This window comes from Notolepis coatsorum (genome assembly GCF_963971535.1).
Source record: "Notolepis coatsorum genome assembly, chromosome: 19".
Taxonomy (NCBI): Eukaryota; Metazoa; Chordata; class Actinopteri; order Aulopiformes; family Paralepididae; genus Notolepis; species Notolepis coatsorum.
In genome coordinates, this window is record NC_140183.1 from 39202002 (window position 1) to 39218238 (window position 16237).

Below are 16237 nucleotides of genomic sequence, written 5' to 3' on the forward strand. Positions count from 1 at the left end.
TTTCTAATAAAAACAAAAAATGAAATAATCTCCAATGGAATAGTGTGCTATGTTCTGATGTACAAGATGACGAGACAGTGTTGAGGAAACTGCTGCTTAATGGTCTTAATGGACTTTTAAGTCCAACCAAAATTGACAGATGACCATTATCATTCTTCAGAATGTCTATGTATTACCAAAACATGAATTTACAATTAAATTTGTTTTATATAGAATATTTATAGTAATCGTCTTATGTTGTCAGTGATCAAACGGTTTCTTATGAAGCCAGTTTGATCCGGATGAACTAAAGACGTCATATGCTTTTGAAGTCTGATGGCTAATACCTTAGAACAGTTTGATATCGGTTCCGAGGAGGCTTAAGGGTCTATAACTACCGCACTCGTGGGGTCTTTGTCTTGGAGAACTGTTCAAATATTTGTATCAGTTTTTATGTTTTATTTAGTAAATTTGAAAGCCCCTTCATTTGAAAGGGAGTGTTCACTTCGGTCCCATCAACAATGTGATCGAACTGATCACTGAAATTCAATAACAAAGCAAAATTCAAATCATGCTGCATCCAGTGACATCACTGGTCAAATATGTCACACTTGCCATAGAGCATCAGACAGGGGGCGCCCTTTGTTCTCCCACAGCTTTAGAGTGGAGACTTCTCGATGCATGAACGGAGTATGAAACTTGGGAATTCTGAGAACATCCATTCTAACAGAAATCGTCGATTGTCTCTTTTGAATGAGAACAAGATTCCCTGCTTTCATTTCAGACAGACTTTGAAAGAATCCCATTTCCCTTGTGAAAGGGCAAATAAAAAGATAAGTCAGACTATTAGCAAATGAGATTTATTTATACATAACTCAGTCCAAATATACACATTTGAATAAACACTTAAAAACCTCTAGCCTACACCACCCAAGGACCCGTGAAGTGAACAGAATGCAGAGGTTTGTTGTACAGACAGCAGGTTTAATGACTGTTCATGTGTGTCGTCGCCCCTTCTGCTTTTAACAGTGTCCCCCGGAACAGTAGCAGTCCTTCTCCTCTTCCTCAATAACCCTCGTCTATAGATCCTCATCCTACCCAAACCCATGCTAGTCCCTGACAACTACACCCCCTGCTCCACCCACACAAAAAAAAGCGAAAGCCGGGACACTCCTTAGGGAGAACCCAGAAGGCATGATCCTGTACAGTGCAGAGAGAGAGAGAGAGAGAGAGAGAGGAGTGGACGGGTGGCCAGTGGAGGATTTCATTGAAAGTAAAACAAGCCGTCTCTGGTACATCACAGAGCAGGGGAGCGGGGCAGGGCTGAGTGCCCTCACTAACCCATTCCCTCGAAACATGATCTTGTTCATCCATCCCATGCTAGCAGCCAGGCGGCATGGCAGAGTCCTCGGCCCACTCCCAGCCAATACCCCCCCCCCGCTCTTTCTCTTGCCACAGGTTGAGGAGGTGAAGTGACCCGTCAGCGATAGTGATGCAGTTCTATCGTCCCGTCGGAGTTTGGAGAAAACGCCCTGAATACCTCACATGAAAGCATGACTCATCTGAAGAAAAGAAGTGTGCACAGGACAGGAAGCGGGGTCCAGACACAGACCACAGAACAAATAAAAGACACAAGTTGACATGTAGAGGGGCGGAAGTTATCACTCGGAGAATGAACCCCCCACGCTGACATATTCCAGCAGGTAGGTTTGGGGGATGAAATTACTTAATTCCTTGTTCATCCATTAGCGAGGGGTAGTTGCGCTTTTAACAGCTCCCTCGTTAAAAAAAGAAAATAATAATTTGATTACCTGCGAAAGCTAGAGCATGAAGAGCAAGAGCACGAAGAGCAAGAGAGCACCCTTCACTTTGTAGTGAGCAGCGTCAAAATCTAAACCACCCAGTGTCGATATACAAAACAAAAGGTCAAATCTAGTGTTCAATAAATATAAGAGATATATAACTATATATTTCAAGATGATGGGACCGACTGTGGAGACAGACAAGGTACAGTTTGGAGACACTCCGGGTCTCTTCTACGCAGATTGTTATTGCCCTTTCCTCCGATGTGGAACACAGTAGTAGAGGGTGTTTGCAGTCTTACTAAGTACAACTTTACCTGGGAGGACAGTTAACAAGAAGAGAAGCTGCGTTCTATAATAATATGCTCAATTTCTCATTTTGAGTAAATCAAATTCCACTCACGTCCCTCTTTCATATTTAAAAGCGGATCGAGGTCCAAGCGGAAAGGCGAAGCTTCGCGTGTTGGGAGTGGACCGCCGGCGGCTCGGTGGAAACAAGGCAAATAATAGGCTAGATTTTGCAGAAGCAAAAGGTTTCTGGTTTGGTCTGGATATTCCCGGTCCATCCCCACTGTCCCGTCTACCTCCTGATGTTCCCTTCCCTCTTCCTACAAACTTCTTTTAACGCTCTCAGGTGTAAGTCTTGTGGAACGATTTGATTGGAATTCTAGAACCCCACAGCTAACGAATAGAATGTTCAGTTCTAAAAATTCTATCTCGCATGCGAGCTTGTACACCTGGAGGACAATGGCCCTACGTCAACCCTAGTACCAGGGTGCCCCCCGCCCCCTCTTATGCAACGGTTCTGGGTTCCTGTCTCTCCACCCCCCCCCCCCCCCCCCACCCCACCCCCACCCCACCCACACATACACACAACGCCCTCTCTCCCCTGTCTGTCTGTCTGTTTCTCTGGCCTGGAGGTGGGGGGTCTGTGTCTCAGTTGTTCTGGCAGCAGGTGCCCTGCTTGGCAGGCTGCGTGGGCTGCACTATGATGGGCACCACGTTGGAGCCGGGCGAGAAGTCCGAGTCGCTGCGCCCTGACATCTGCCTCTGTGACACAATGTTGTAGATGGCTGTGGGGGGGGGGGGGGGGGGGGAGGAGAGAGGGAGAGAGAGAGGGAGGTCAGTGAGTTTAGGTCCGGATAACAGATAAAAGGAGGTGACAATGGGTCTCATTCTCCAATATTTTCCAAAGACTTCTCTTAGGGCAACCATCTTGGAACCGACAGACAGAATCGACGACAAGTTCACTCCGATTCCCCAATGCATGGGGAAGATGTCTTAAGTGGCTCAAATGATCACAGCTGTGATACCGGTGTTGAGGAATGTCACCATTCTGAAACGTGAACGCGCGTCCCCGTCCAGGTAATTTGCATACAAACCACGCCTCCGAAGCTCCTTATAAGGCAGCCAATAGGGAGGTGTAGTGGTTACGTCATTTTCGTTTTTTCCTGTTCCACCATCTGTTCCACTTAATGTATTTCCCCATTGACCATTTCTAAATCTGCTCGTTTTAGATAAATAAAGCATTAACGTTGGCATGGTGTACCTTTCTGTGCATATTCATCCACAATCTATAGCTAAACATGAAAATATTTGCAATTAATCGTAAAGGTAGCAAAATAACAACGTTTATGTTTTCGTTCGCTGGGAAACTACACTGCTATTTGGCGCTGCTGACTGACGTCACCACAGCGTAGCCTCCTGCCTGTAGTCACAGACCTAGGATCAGATTTCCCTTGCATCCCATAAGCTTAACAATTCGTACAATGGGAAAATAACTGACCCTGAATCTGTGGCTAGTATCTCTCTGGTGATCATAACCATTAATCTCTAAAGCCAACCACCATTTTTAAAAACAATCACGTTACCATATTTGTATTTATATTTTAAATCGTATAACGTTATTTCGCTGCATATTAAATCACTGTAAATACTAATGTAAATCATTGTTTCGTTGTACATAGTGTATAGTTTATAACGTAAATGGTTCTCTCTTTGTATAATTTTGTCCTCACAAACAAAGTATTCTGCCAGGGAACTTATGGACACGACAGTAGTTATAAGGTTTTTGAGCTTGTAACGTTAACGTTAGTTAGCTATCGTGGTATCAACGGGCCGTGACGTGTAGCTAGCTAGCTAGCCGGCATGATGAGTGTGCAGTGCTTGCCCCACATGTCTGAGAAGAGGACCTGCCCATTTTATTCGTTCCCCAAACTCCTCTACATGCCCCGATTTAAAATGCTTCACGACAGTAGACATAATGCTAACGTATAGTACGTTTAGCGGGGTAACGTTAACGTTAGCTAGCTAGCTTGGTATCAGCTGGCCGTGACGTGGATTAGGCGACAGCACTGAACAGGCTGCCTAGTGAACAACAGGCTGCCTACTGGTAAATGTAGTTCTTTTTTACGACAAATTAAAAACCTTATAACTACCTTTATTTAAACCAAAAATGCTTAAACAATAATGTTAGTGGTAGAAGGGAACTCATTTTGTGCAAAAATGGAAAGCTTGCCAATGTTCATCAAATCGCAAAAAGTCAATAGTTAGGCCCTTGTTACACACTGTTTTTGTGCTCGTTTTTATACGTTTTTGAATAAGTTTGCTGTCCCTTTTACACAGAAATTAGTTTTTTGGCGGATACGTTGTGGCCCTACTGAAAACGCTAAATTGTGTTTACCGTTTTGGAGTAGCGCCAAAACTCGCCGACAACAGTCGTGTAATTTGCACGGAGCCGTTGTTGCGAAAACGCCCATGCGCAGTAGATACCATCTGCGTGCCCTTCCGGTGACAGCAGAGCTGTCCCAAATAGCTGCAGCTACCATGTGTTGTCAAGTTATTGTTATAAGGACCCCAGTCCAAGCTACAACATTCCCTTAACAATTGTTTGTATTGAGCCGTATTGTATTGTACCCATTATGCAATATGTTAAATAAAGTTTACATCCATTCATTCTGCTAGCATTACCGATTGCATGAGCACTGCCACTGGCTAACATGAGCTAGCGTTAGCTATCAGACCCTGTTAGCTCAAAGCTCCTCTTTCAATCTTAACAAGCATTAAACAAATGGCCCAGTCATCTATTCACCTTTGTTTAATACACAGTGTTGTCTCTAATGTTATCTAGCTACTGATAGCTCCCGATATCATCAGTTTGGTGCTGGCTAACTAGTGTGAGCTAACGTTAGCTTCTAGCCACAATGCTATACTGTTATAATGGCATCTTCCATTCACGTTAGCATGCAGCTAACAATGTAGCAAACAAAGTCACCAATCTTTTTTGAGACTAAACTATCCGCTCTTGGTGGTCACTTGTGTTGATGTTAGTTTTGTTTCATCAACAAATGAGAGAGCAGAACACACAGTGAATGTATCCGTTTTGTTTATTGCACTTTTATTACACTTTGCTGAAAAAGAAGTGCTGCATTGGGTAAATAGGCAAAGATGGTGGCGCCCGCCTTGTTGACATTTTCTTTGCAGGAAGTGTATTGGCACATTCAAGTTCTGATTGGTTGAAAATTGCCTTCATGTTCGCCACCTACTGCCACCTACTGCTTTGGCAGTGTACTACATCACTGTGCTCCAGGTGACAAAACGAAAGTGTGACTCGCCTCGCTACGTTGCTGCGAAACTCAAAATGAAAATGAAATGAAAATGAAACGAAAGTCTAACCGCAGCCTTAGACACACCTGTCCAGCTCATTAGAATGCAACTGATGATGCAGCCGTGTGAAAATGGTGGCCGATATGCGGAAGCGCTTTGCGACCGATAAAAATTAGATTAGATGAATGTATTGTCATCATATATAATACATACTCTCTTGCGCACACACACACGTACTGTATAGCCTACGTGCGTAATGAATGAACGCAGTATAGGCTTATATTATTCTAATGACTTGTTTTATTAGGAGAGTCGTAGTACAGCCCCCCATGCAGTCCGCTCATGGTATGCCCAACTCTGGCGGCCTTAATATGTGTACTGTACGTATAGGGCAGATCATAGTCATGGGCGGCGGGTGTATAAGGCTGGGGCAGGCTGTGCCTTCCCAGACCAGTCGACACATTATTTTTATTTATTTATAAAAAAAAAAATTTTTTGCCTTTATTTTTTCCCCTGTGTACCTGTGTGTGTGGGGGGGCTGGGGTCCGTCAATGGATAGGTGTGGCGACACTTAACATTCCAGACGGCCTGAATACACTGAAGACTGGCAGGAGCCCCCACCAAGAACTTGTCAACAACATCCCTGCAGAACACCATATGCTTGCCTGTACCTAATATGTAGAATTATTGTTTGTTTGTACATTGTCTGTACATGTCTGATGTAAATATTTAGCATTTATATATAAATAATATTGGGCATACTGCATAATTAGGCAGCCTGTCTGTGTGTGTGTGTGTGGGGGGGGGGTCGCCCCGACGGAGGTGTCAATGGGTAGGTGTGGTGACACAGTTGACATTCCAGACCGCAATGCATCCAGTACTGTCTGTACCAATCACATCGCACGCACCGTTTGTATAAACATTATACAAACATTATAAACATAATTTAGCTGCTGCTGATGCATAATGAACGAATGGTGAGTTGTTTAAAATGACAACATACATGTGTTCATTATTTGATTTGATTGATCCGAGAGACCGAGAGAGATTGCTCCAGAGCATCAGAGCATTACATTTTCAACTCGAAACTGCGAACCACAAAGCACCGCCGCCACTGTTGAAATGTATATACTATATATGCGCAGGCTGCTGGCTAGTGTGTGTCTTGTGCTGCAGCCGGCTCGCTGGCCGAGGTGTCAACGACGAAGGTGTCAATCTGTGGCAGCGTTTAACATTCCAGGTATACAGGCAGTAACCAATCACGCATAGGCTCAGGTTAAATAATGTGGCCAATCACATCATTCACATGATCATCCTGAATCTCAGAGTAAAGCAAACATCTGTGTTCTGAATTTCAGCCCGCCGATCGCTTTGTAGAGAAGCGAGGAGGCATAACTAGCGATCACCTGAGGCTGTATGTTGTTTTATCTTGGCAAACAAGGGCTTGCTCTAAGAGGACATGATGAGAGTCCGAGTTCATCAAATCGTGGAAACTTTTTAGAGCTACTGTATGCACATTGTTTTCAAAGCATGATGAGATCTAAATTACGAAAAACTTTCACTTCATTGCAACTTGTGATTCAATTCTCACCAAGACGAAACGTCGCATTTATCTGCATTAAGGTAAGACAATGGTTCATATATTATTGGATGCCTTCATTTGAACACTTAATTTGCACTATATATAAATGAGTGGGGCTCGCTGTAGTATAGCCTAGTAGTGTGTGTGTATATGAAATCAGAACCTGGACAGTTTGCGTGAAACCAAAAATAAAACACACAGCAAGACTTATGGAATATTAAGTTCCATCTATTTCCACGCAATTAGCTTTAGTTCTTATTTATTTATTTATCCACTGTCATTTGCAGTGTTGGTGTAGTAGGCTACATAGTGTATTTCAATATCGGTTTTATTGATTAATGATATATTTGAAGGAATGCAGGTTATAGCTATATCAAACAAATGTCTGTCCCATTGTACCAATCAATAGGATATATTGCATGTTGGCTATAACCTGCATTATTTCAAATGTATAATTATTAATCAATAAAACAGATATGTAACAAATAAGAAATACAAATTCCACAGAAGGCATTAAATAATTATTATTTTCAATCATTTCACAATAATTGCACAATTGTGTTTGAATATCTGAGTAATTAAGTAATTATACATTTGTCCAAAATAGCTGGTTCAGATATGGTTAATTCAGCTGCCCTGTGATCAGATGAATAAATTTTTTTGATCCACTTTTTTCTCCCATTTTCTATATTTTTTTCTCCCATCCCAATTTCGTATCATCCAATTCAACCCTCCCCTGTCACGAACGCCGTTTCTTGCCTCCCACAAGCCGGCTACAATGTGGACTAAGTCATACATAGCACAAGTCCCCTCCGGTACTTGAGGTAACAGCAGTCGCATCTTTTCACCTGCGCAGCTCGATCTCTCAGTGGCGAGGAGTAACGCGTGGGAGGCTCACGCTGCCCCCGACACTTCCTGATTCTACTGCGCAGGCGCACCAACCGACCTGTAGGAGTCGCTGTCCACAACGCCCGATCCCCACCCATCAGTTTCCCACCCCCTAATACGGCCAATGTGTATTAGTACGGACGACCAGCTAAACTGAAAGCAAATGTGGAGCGCTGGGCTCGAACAGGCAAGCCCAGCGTCTCCCGATTTTGTGGCGAGCGCCTTGCCCAATACGCCACGTAGCCGCCCTGATCAGACGAATCCATATTATTTATTTTTCCGACATCAAATGCGTAATTTTTTATCGTACAAATATTGTCATATTTATTGAAATTATGATTAATTAATTAATTCCAATGAGGCCTGTAGGGTTGACATGAAGGAATCACTATGATTCCTCCCAAATAAAGCCATTAACACTTTCAGTGCCGTTCACGGATAAACACGTTTCTGGCGCCCGACTGTTGAGTGCCAATCACTGATTAACCCGTTTCTGGATCGTTATTTCTTTTATTAGCTATTTCCATTGATAATTCATCGGGCAGCCTGTGCAGGCGGTCCTGAATGGGTCTGAGATCGCAAACGTCCATTACCGCCACCTAACGCCTTGCACGTACTTGGATTCTCTCTGGCTTAGTCTGTATGTTGATCTAACAAATCCAGTCCGGGTTGTCCTACTCGGGCAGTAGCACCGTTCATAACACATGGATTGGGGAGAATCAAGCACCGTGTATTCATGTATTTTCGTGGATTATCTTGGCAACACGATCAAGATCAATACTTGGAATGGCGATCAGATAATTGGATTATTCTTTTTGCAGTACATCCTAGTCAAGGTAAGTGCTATACGTTATCAATCTTGCGTTGATCCAAGCATGCCTTTATTGTGACCCGTGCGTGTCCTGTAACGTTACTCCACAACGTATGCCGTTGGTGACGATCGAAGCATAAACACCCCCCCCCCTTTCATGCATGCATGATGAAACATAATACCGTTAATCTAGCGTTGATTTCAGATTGATTATCGATCCAAGCGAGGAATGGCACGCTTTCTAGTGAAATGCAATAAAACGCTGTTTAGCAGCGTTTCCTGGGATTACACAGAATTACTCTAAAACTATACTCATATTCACCACGGTATAAAACGGGAATGTATTGATGAAAAAATTATCCGTTTCTTGCATGTTGACCGGAAGAAACTCAATGACAATCGACTACATTACTAGATCCATAGCTATAATATTTAATATAGTTTTAGCACTGCAAACACCGGCATGTACCCCCGTTCATTACGGCGCTGGCACACACGGCCATACGCCCACAGCGACCTCTGGCGCCCAATGTGTTAAGAACACAGAGCACATAGTCTGTCAAGTTAAGTGTGCTCCTCAGCACTCGTAAATCCTGCTCTCAGCCACGGCCGAATCCAATCTTAGGGACGTTTGGGGAATCTCTCTACCGGCCCTAATGTGTCTCAAATCAGCCTGAGAGCAAATTTTTTGTCGTAAATCCGTTGGAGAATGAGACCCAATGAGTGTTGTAAGGTGAAGCAGGGCTGGTTCTATGCTGGCTCTCGTCTGTGCTGTATATCCCTCTCTCTGGCGGACATCAGCAGTGAAGTGGCTCTTCAACGGGGGGGATATTGAATCTATTCTTAGACATTCCTCACCTTTTAATAAAAAGAAAACTACAGCCGGGGTGAGCTCTGTTCCATACAGATCAGAAGGGTTTCCAAGAAAAACAAAGAGCCCCCCTGGCTCATGCTTTGATTCGACACAGGTTAGAAACACACAGGTTATACACAACACAGGTTAGACACAAACACAGGTTAGAAACACACAGGTTATACACAACACAGGTTAGACACAAACACAGGTTAGAAACACACAGGTTATACACAACACAGGTTAGACACAACACAGGTTAGACACAACACAGGTTAGAAACACACAGGTTAGACACAACACAGGTTAGACATAAACACAGGTTACAAACAACACAGGTTAGAAACACACAGGTTAGACACACGTTATACACAGGTTCGACACGGACACAGGTTCGACACAAACACGGGTTAGAGTCAGACACGGGTTAGACACAGACATGGCTTAAGACACAGTCACAGACACGGCTTAAGACACAGGCACGGGTGAGACACAGACAAGTGTGATATACAGGTTAGACACAGACACAGGTTAGACAGACACAGGTGAGACACGGGTTAGACACAGACACAGGTTAGACACAGACACAGGTGAGACACAGGTTAGACACAGACACAGGTGAGACACAGACAGAGGTTACACCTACCAGCACCGCTACTCTTGTTCACGCCCTGGTCACATCCCGTCTGGATTACTGTAACTCCCTCCTCATTGGTCTCCCACACAAGTACCTCTATAAAATCAAACTGGTCCAAAACTCAGCCGCCCGCATTATCACTAGAACTCCCTCCCATCAACCACATCACTCCTGTTCTCCACCAACGTATCCGGCCCGCGGGATGATTCTGACCGGCCCGCGAAAGATGACAACATGATAATAAAAAAAAAAGAAAAGAAAAAAGAAAATTTTATATATTTTTTTATTTTTTACTTTTTTCTTTTCATGTCAACGTTCACACGCACAATATACGCTTACCTAGGATTTGACTTGATTCAACAACAAAGCAGTCGGGGCAAGCCGAAAACGGTCGAAAGTGTGGTTATTTGAAGTTTGGATTTTTTCACAACTGAGGTAGGTAGATTAAATGTTTAGAGACTAAAGTACAGAAAAAAGGTACCGTTGGGTACCGGTATCGATTCACAGGTACCGGTACCGTATCGGTTCAAATGTGAACGGTACCCATCCCTACTGAACACACAACTGCAGGGCAAGGGCATTTTTGCTCATGAAATGCATAGCCATGTGAAAGCCTTCATGACAAAGTTGCAATTAATTTCAAGGCAACTAGGCAGCAACAATCTCAAACACATGAAAACCCTGAAAGAAGTCAAACCATCAGCTGATCACCGGCACAGGTACTCATCCATGTTGGGAGCACTGCATGATGAATTTTCAAGGCGTTTAAGATTTTAAAAAGGTTGAGGATGAAATGCAGCTGGTTTCCTCTCCCTTTACCTGCAGTGTTGATAGTGCACCCACTGATTGTTCAGCTTGAACTCATTGACCTGCAGTCTGATTCACTACTGAAAGAGCACTTTAAGTCAGCATCACTGCTAGAGTTCTACTCTGCTCTCAAGGAGGAGAACTTTCCAAACATGAGGAGACATGCTCAGAAGATGTTGGTTCTCTTTGGATCCACCTATATGTGAACAGACATTCTCAGTCATGACGTTTACCAAGTCCAGGTACAGATCCTCTCTCACTGATGAACATCTGGCAGCTGTGCTTCGCATCTCCACCTCAGACATGCAACCTGATTTTGATGGACTTGTTAAAGCTCAACAGAGACTGGATTTATCACACTGAATGAAAAAAAAGAGCTGAAGAACACTAAAATGTGGAAATATAACAAGTGAAATGGGACACTTGATATTTTTTTTTCTTTTTTTTGCACAGTTCTGAAAACATTAAATGTTTAATATAGGCATGTAAAGTAAAAAAGGCTACAGGGACACTTTTCTTTACACAGTTCAGTGACATGTCTTGTTTATTTTGGCTATAAGATGATGTGATGTCTTTAGAAAGCTAAGAAAGTCCTTGTTTCAATAGTATATGAAACTCAAAATAATAACTTTATTTGTATAGCACTTTTTCATACATGCCCTTTGTTATTAATGTTTCACATTTTGTTTATCATTTTGGAAATAAATTCTATTTGAATAAATGATATTTTTGAAAGCTAACCCCACCTTTTAATTGCCAAATAATAACATACACTCTTACCAGGGGTCAAAACAATGCTTTTTATATAGAAATAAAATTTATATTATGCATAATTGAGTTTGAAATTTTGGCCCGGCCCGCCAACATATTTTCAGTTGCTCATTCGGCCCCCCGGGAAAAATAATTGCCCACCCCTGACCTAGCCCCTCCTTATCTCACAGAACTACACTCCCTACTACACTCCCTCTCGATCACTCAGATCCTCCTCTTACATTTAGCTGACGCTTTTATCCAAGTTCTGTATGACAAGATACAAGATTCCTTTATTGCCACACAACCAGGTTGGTGGTATTTGTGATCGGCACAGAGTGTATTAAGCTCTACAGTATACAGTACATAAAACTGGAACATAGATACATTTAGGAAGTACAGGCACTGCTGGGCCTTTTTCGTGATGGAGGTGATGTTGGTGTCCCATTTTAAGCTATTGTTGATGTGGGTGCAGAGGAATTTGAGTGAGTCCGTCAGGGTTATGGGTTGGTCAGAGATTGATAGTGGGAGTTTGTGTGTTTTTTTTATGGCTATTTCCGTGGTTTTGAAGGTGTTGAGCAGGAGGTTGTTGATAGAGCACCATCTCGCTGCTCTGTCCAGACCGAGGATGGTGGTGTCATCTGCATATTCGAACATTTTTACTGAGCTGTCCAGGGAGATGAGCTGGTTGGTGTACTGTAGAGGGCCAGGAGGAGAGGACGCAGCCCTGAGGGGCACCAGTGCCGAGTGTCAGGGAGTGGGATGTGAGATTGTTCACCTCGACTTTTTGGGTTCTCTTGCTGAGGAAGTCAAGGATCCAGTAGTTTATGGCCTATTGGCACGGTAAGCAAATTGGTATGGGTCTAGTTGGGATGATAGAGGATTTGAGGTAGTCTAGGACCAGGTGCTCAAATGACTTCATTGCCGTAGATGCGAGTGTCATCAGGAAGGGCACAACTCTATCAGCTGAGTAACAATGTTCATCAAAGTGTTGAGTGCTACAGTAGGTTAGTATATTAGGACAAGTGCATGACAGTAAGGTTAGTTAGGGTTAGATTTTTATTTTTATTTTTTTATTTCAGATAATGGTTGAAGAAGTGCGTCTTTAGTCGATGGCAAAAGATTGGACAGGTTTCGGTTGTCCCAACTGTGGTGGGCAGTTCGTTCCACCATTGTGGGGCAAGGACTGATTAAAAGGCGGCTTCTCCTTGATGACCCTCCCGGAGCTCGGATAGGAGTGGGTCTGAGATGGCCAGAAGATGCAGAGCGTAGGGGTCTTGAGGGTGTGTAGTTAGAGACCATTGAACGGAGGTAGGCGGGAGCGGTTCCCTTTGCCGCACGGCATGCCAGGTCGAGGGCCTTGAAGCGGATTCGTGCGGCAATGGGGAGCCAGTGCAGGTCCCTAAGAAGTGGGGTGACATGAGCTGACTTCAGTAGGCTTGAGATCAGGCAGGCCGCTGTGTTCTGAATGAGCTGAAGAGGCTTGGTGGCAGTGGCCGGAAGGCCAGCAAGCAGTGCGTTGCAGTAGTCAAGGCGGGAGATGACTGTTGATTGGACGAGGAGTTTGGTGTAAGGCTGTCCCCGAAGCCTGTTTTTGGGATTCGAACTTCGTCAGGGTTTTTCGAACGAAAGTTCGAACCTTCGTTTTTTTTTTTTTTTTAATAATTTTTTTTTATATAAATATCCGCAAACTAAATCCTCAATTTGAATAAAGTGATTAATCTGATTAAATGAGTCTTTTTATTAAATCAACTTTCTTTAATGAATATAACTTAGCAGTTTTTTTTAATACTATAATATTAGTGTAGCCTAATATTTATCTGCAACTGTGAAGAAAAACCCCATTGGTTTAAACAGAATGAATAGACACATAAAATAAATGTAAAATAAATCTTTTTTTTATTAATTTTTTTTTTATAAAAAATTCTAATTTAGAATTCGAATGTTAACGTAACGTTCGAACGTTCAGGCTCAGCCTTAGTTGGGTGGCTTCTTTTGTCAGGAAGGGGCGGATCCTTCTGATGTTGCTGAGGAGGAATCTGAATGTTCTGGTTGTCGCTGCGATGTGAGCGGTCGGGAACTCTGTCACAGCTGCATTCTCGATTGTGATGGAAAGGTCGGTCAGGGGGGAGGATTTGGCCGGCAGGTGGAGCAATTCTGTTTTGCTTAGGTTCAGTTTGAGGTGGTTGGTCGTCATCCAGGCGGAGATGTCGGACAGACAGGCCGAGATCCGCTCAGAGATGTGGATATCCAAGGGAGGAAGAGTTGAGTATCATCGGCATAGCAATGATACGAAAAGGCATGAGACGTGATAATGTTACCCAGAGATTTAGTTTTCCTTCCAACTTGTCACTCCCCCTTCCCGTCTGACTACCATGGGATCCAAAGCCTTCTCCCGCTGTGCCCCCCGCCTCTGGAACTCCCTACCACAAGACATCCGTGCAATAGACAACCTCCCCACCTTTGTTTCCCCGTCTCAAAACACATCTGTTCATTCTGGCATATTCACTTTAATTTTATTTTTAAGTTTATTATAACTGCTCCCCTATGTGTAACTCTGTAATATTGTGTTTTTACTGTGTAAAAACAACCTTGGGTTCTTTCGGACCTTGGGAAAGGCGCCTTTAAATCAAATGCATTATTATTAAACACAACCACAGGTTAGACACACAGGTTAAACACACAGGTTAGACACAGGTTAAACACACAGGTTAGACACAGACAGGTTAGACACAGACACAGGTTAGACAGACACAGGTTAGACACAGACACAAGTTCGACACACAGGTTAGACACACAGGTTACACACAGGTTAGACACAGGTTAGACACACAGGTTAGACACAGACAGGTTAGACACAGACACAGGTTAGACAGACACAGGTTAGACACAGACACAGGTTCGACACACAGGTTAAACACACAGGTTAGACACAGGTTAAACACACAGGTTAGACACAGACAGGTTAGACACAGACACAGGTTAGACACAGACACAGGTTCGACACACAGGTTAGACACACAGGTTAGACACAGGTTAGACACACACAGGTTAGACACACAGGTTAGACACACAGGTTAGACACACACAGGTTAGACACACACGGGTTAGACACAGACACAGGTTAGAGACAGGTTAGACACAGAGACACAGACACAGGTTAGACAGACACAGGTTCCACAGTGACTCACTTTCACTGATTCCAATCACTACCAGATGGGAGGGCTTATAGGGAGAGCCGCTCTACAGGATGACCCTGGATGACCTTTGACCTGCCCCATTGCCACTGTGACCGCCTGCACCTGGCATGTAATGCTCCGGTCCAATGGCTCTTCCTATATCGACCCACTAAGCGCCTCCCTCTGTTCTCCTCCCTTAATGAGCTAATTAGCACTATCGTTAGCTCAATGGCGCTCGCTGGTTTGAAGTTTTTATGAATTAGAAATTACTGCCGAAGACAGGGCGCAGGCAGAATGGCTAATTGTTCAAATGGAGGCAAGAGGGGATTTGGACGTGGTGATAAAAAGAGAGTATAAATGGCATGTGGAGCGTACTGATAGACAGCCCCTGAAGCCATTGAACTGGAAGCACCACTCAACTGGTGGTTTGTCCCTTTCAGCACTCAGTCACTAGCAATTGTCTCATCAAATGCATTTCCTAGGGGTAACACACCTCTTGGTTAAATTGCTCACACAGCAATTTACTAATGTACTTAGTGGGAGACGTGTCTTGCTTGAAAATTAAGTCTGGCAGGCAAATGCCAGGCAAATCAAAATCTGGTGGGTCCAGGTTTGAATTCCGGAGCACATTTGTGACCAAAAACAAAAAAGGGAAACTTCTCAAGTGGTTTGCTTGGGGGAACGGCTGGCTTGATCAAGGCTCTCCCCCATGCCTTGACTGTCTGAGTGGCCGCAGATTACCCATGCCTTCAATATTAAACATTCAGCTGCTGCTCAGTCCACTGACTGCTCAGCAATGATACATGTTGCCACAATGAGCTGGATTTTGCTGCCATCTAATGGTAGAAGAATGGGTCGCAATGTGTGGAACATCACAGCACGCTCTTGGTCAGATGCTTTGTAATAATGAATCAATGTTAACAATGCTATGATGAAAACACTTTGTAAGAGTTCAAATGTGACAAATTCTAGCATTTTGAGTCAGTATTTTTTTTGTCATATTTTACTAAAACAATATCTGGGCTTTCATAACCTGTATGTCATATTGATAAAGTCGGATTAAGCATAGTTCACAACAGGCCTTTATGAATTGTGATATATAAAACGGTTATAATATCACAGCTAAGGGCCGTTGTTTGGCCCGATGACAATCCCCTTAGCTGTGATATAATCCAAATATATCACGGCCTGTAGTGAGCTATTGCTTTAATTAAACGGTCACCACGTATGGCAATATAAAAGTTATAGACACACTCCAATTTAAAAGTAGTGTAGGTGGTTGCTATGCAACATACACTATCTAGTTTATTTTTACCCTTGCTAGCGAGAAGAAAAGTGATAGA

At 43.4% G+C, this 16237-nt stretch overlaps 1 protein-coding gene across 1 annotated transcript in view; it reads right to left on the bottom strand.

Moving 5' to 3' along the window:
- Positions 1-823: 823 nt before the first annotated feature.
- Positions 824-16237, bottom strand: part of rab11al (RAB11a, member RAS oncogene family, like) — a 36116-nt gene continuing 20702 nt past the window's right edge. Inside the window, exon 5 of the mRNA XM_084336822.1 lies at positions 824-2854. Coding sequence (XP_084192948.1) covers positions 2718-2854 — 137 coding nt within the window. The 3' untranslated portion in view covers positions 824-2717. The remainder of the gene's footprint in view (positions 2855-16237) is intronic.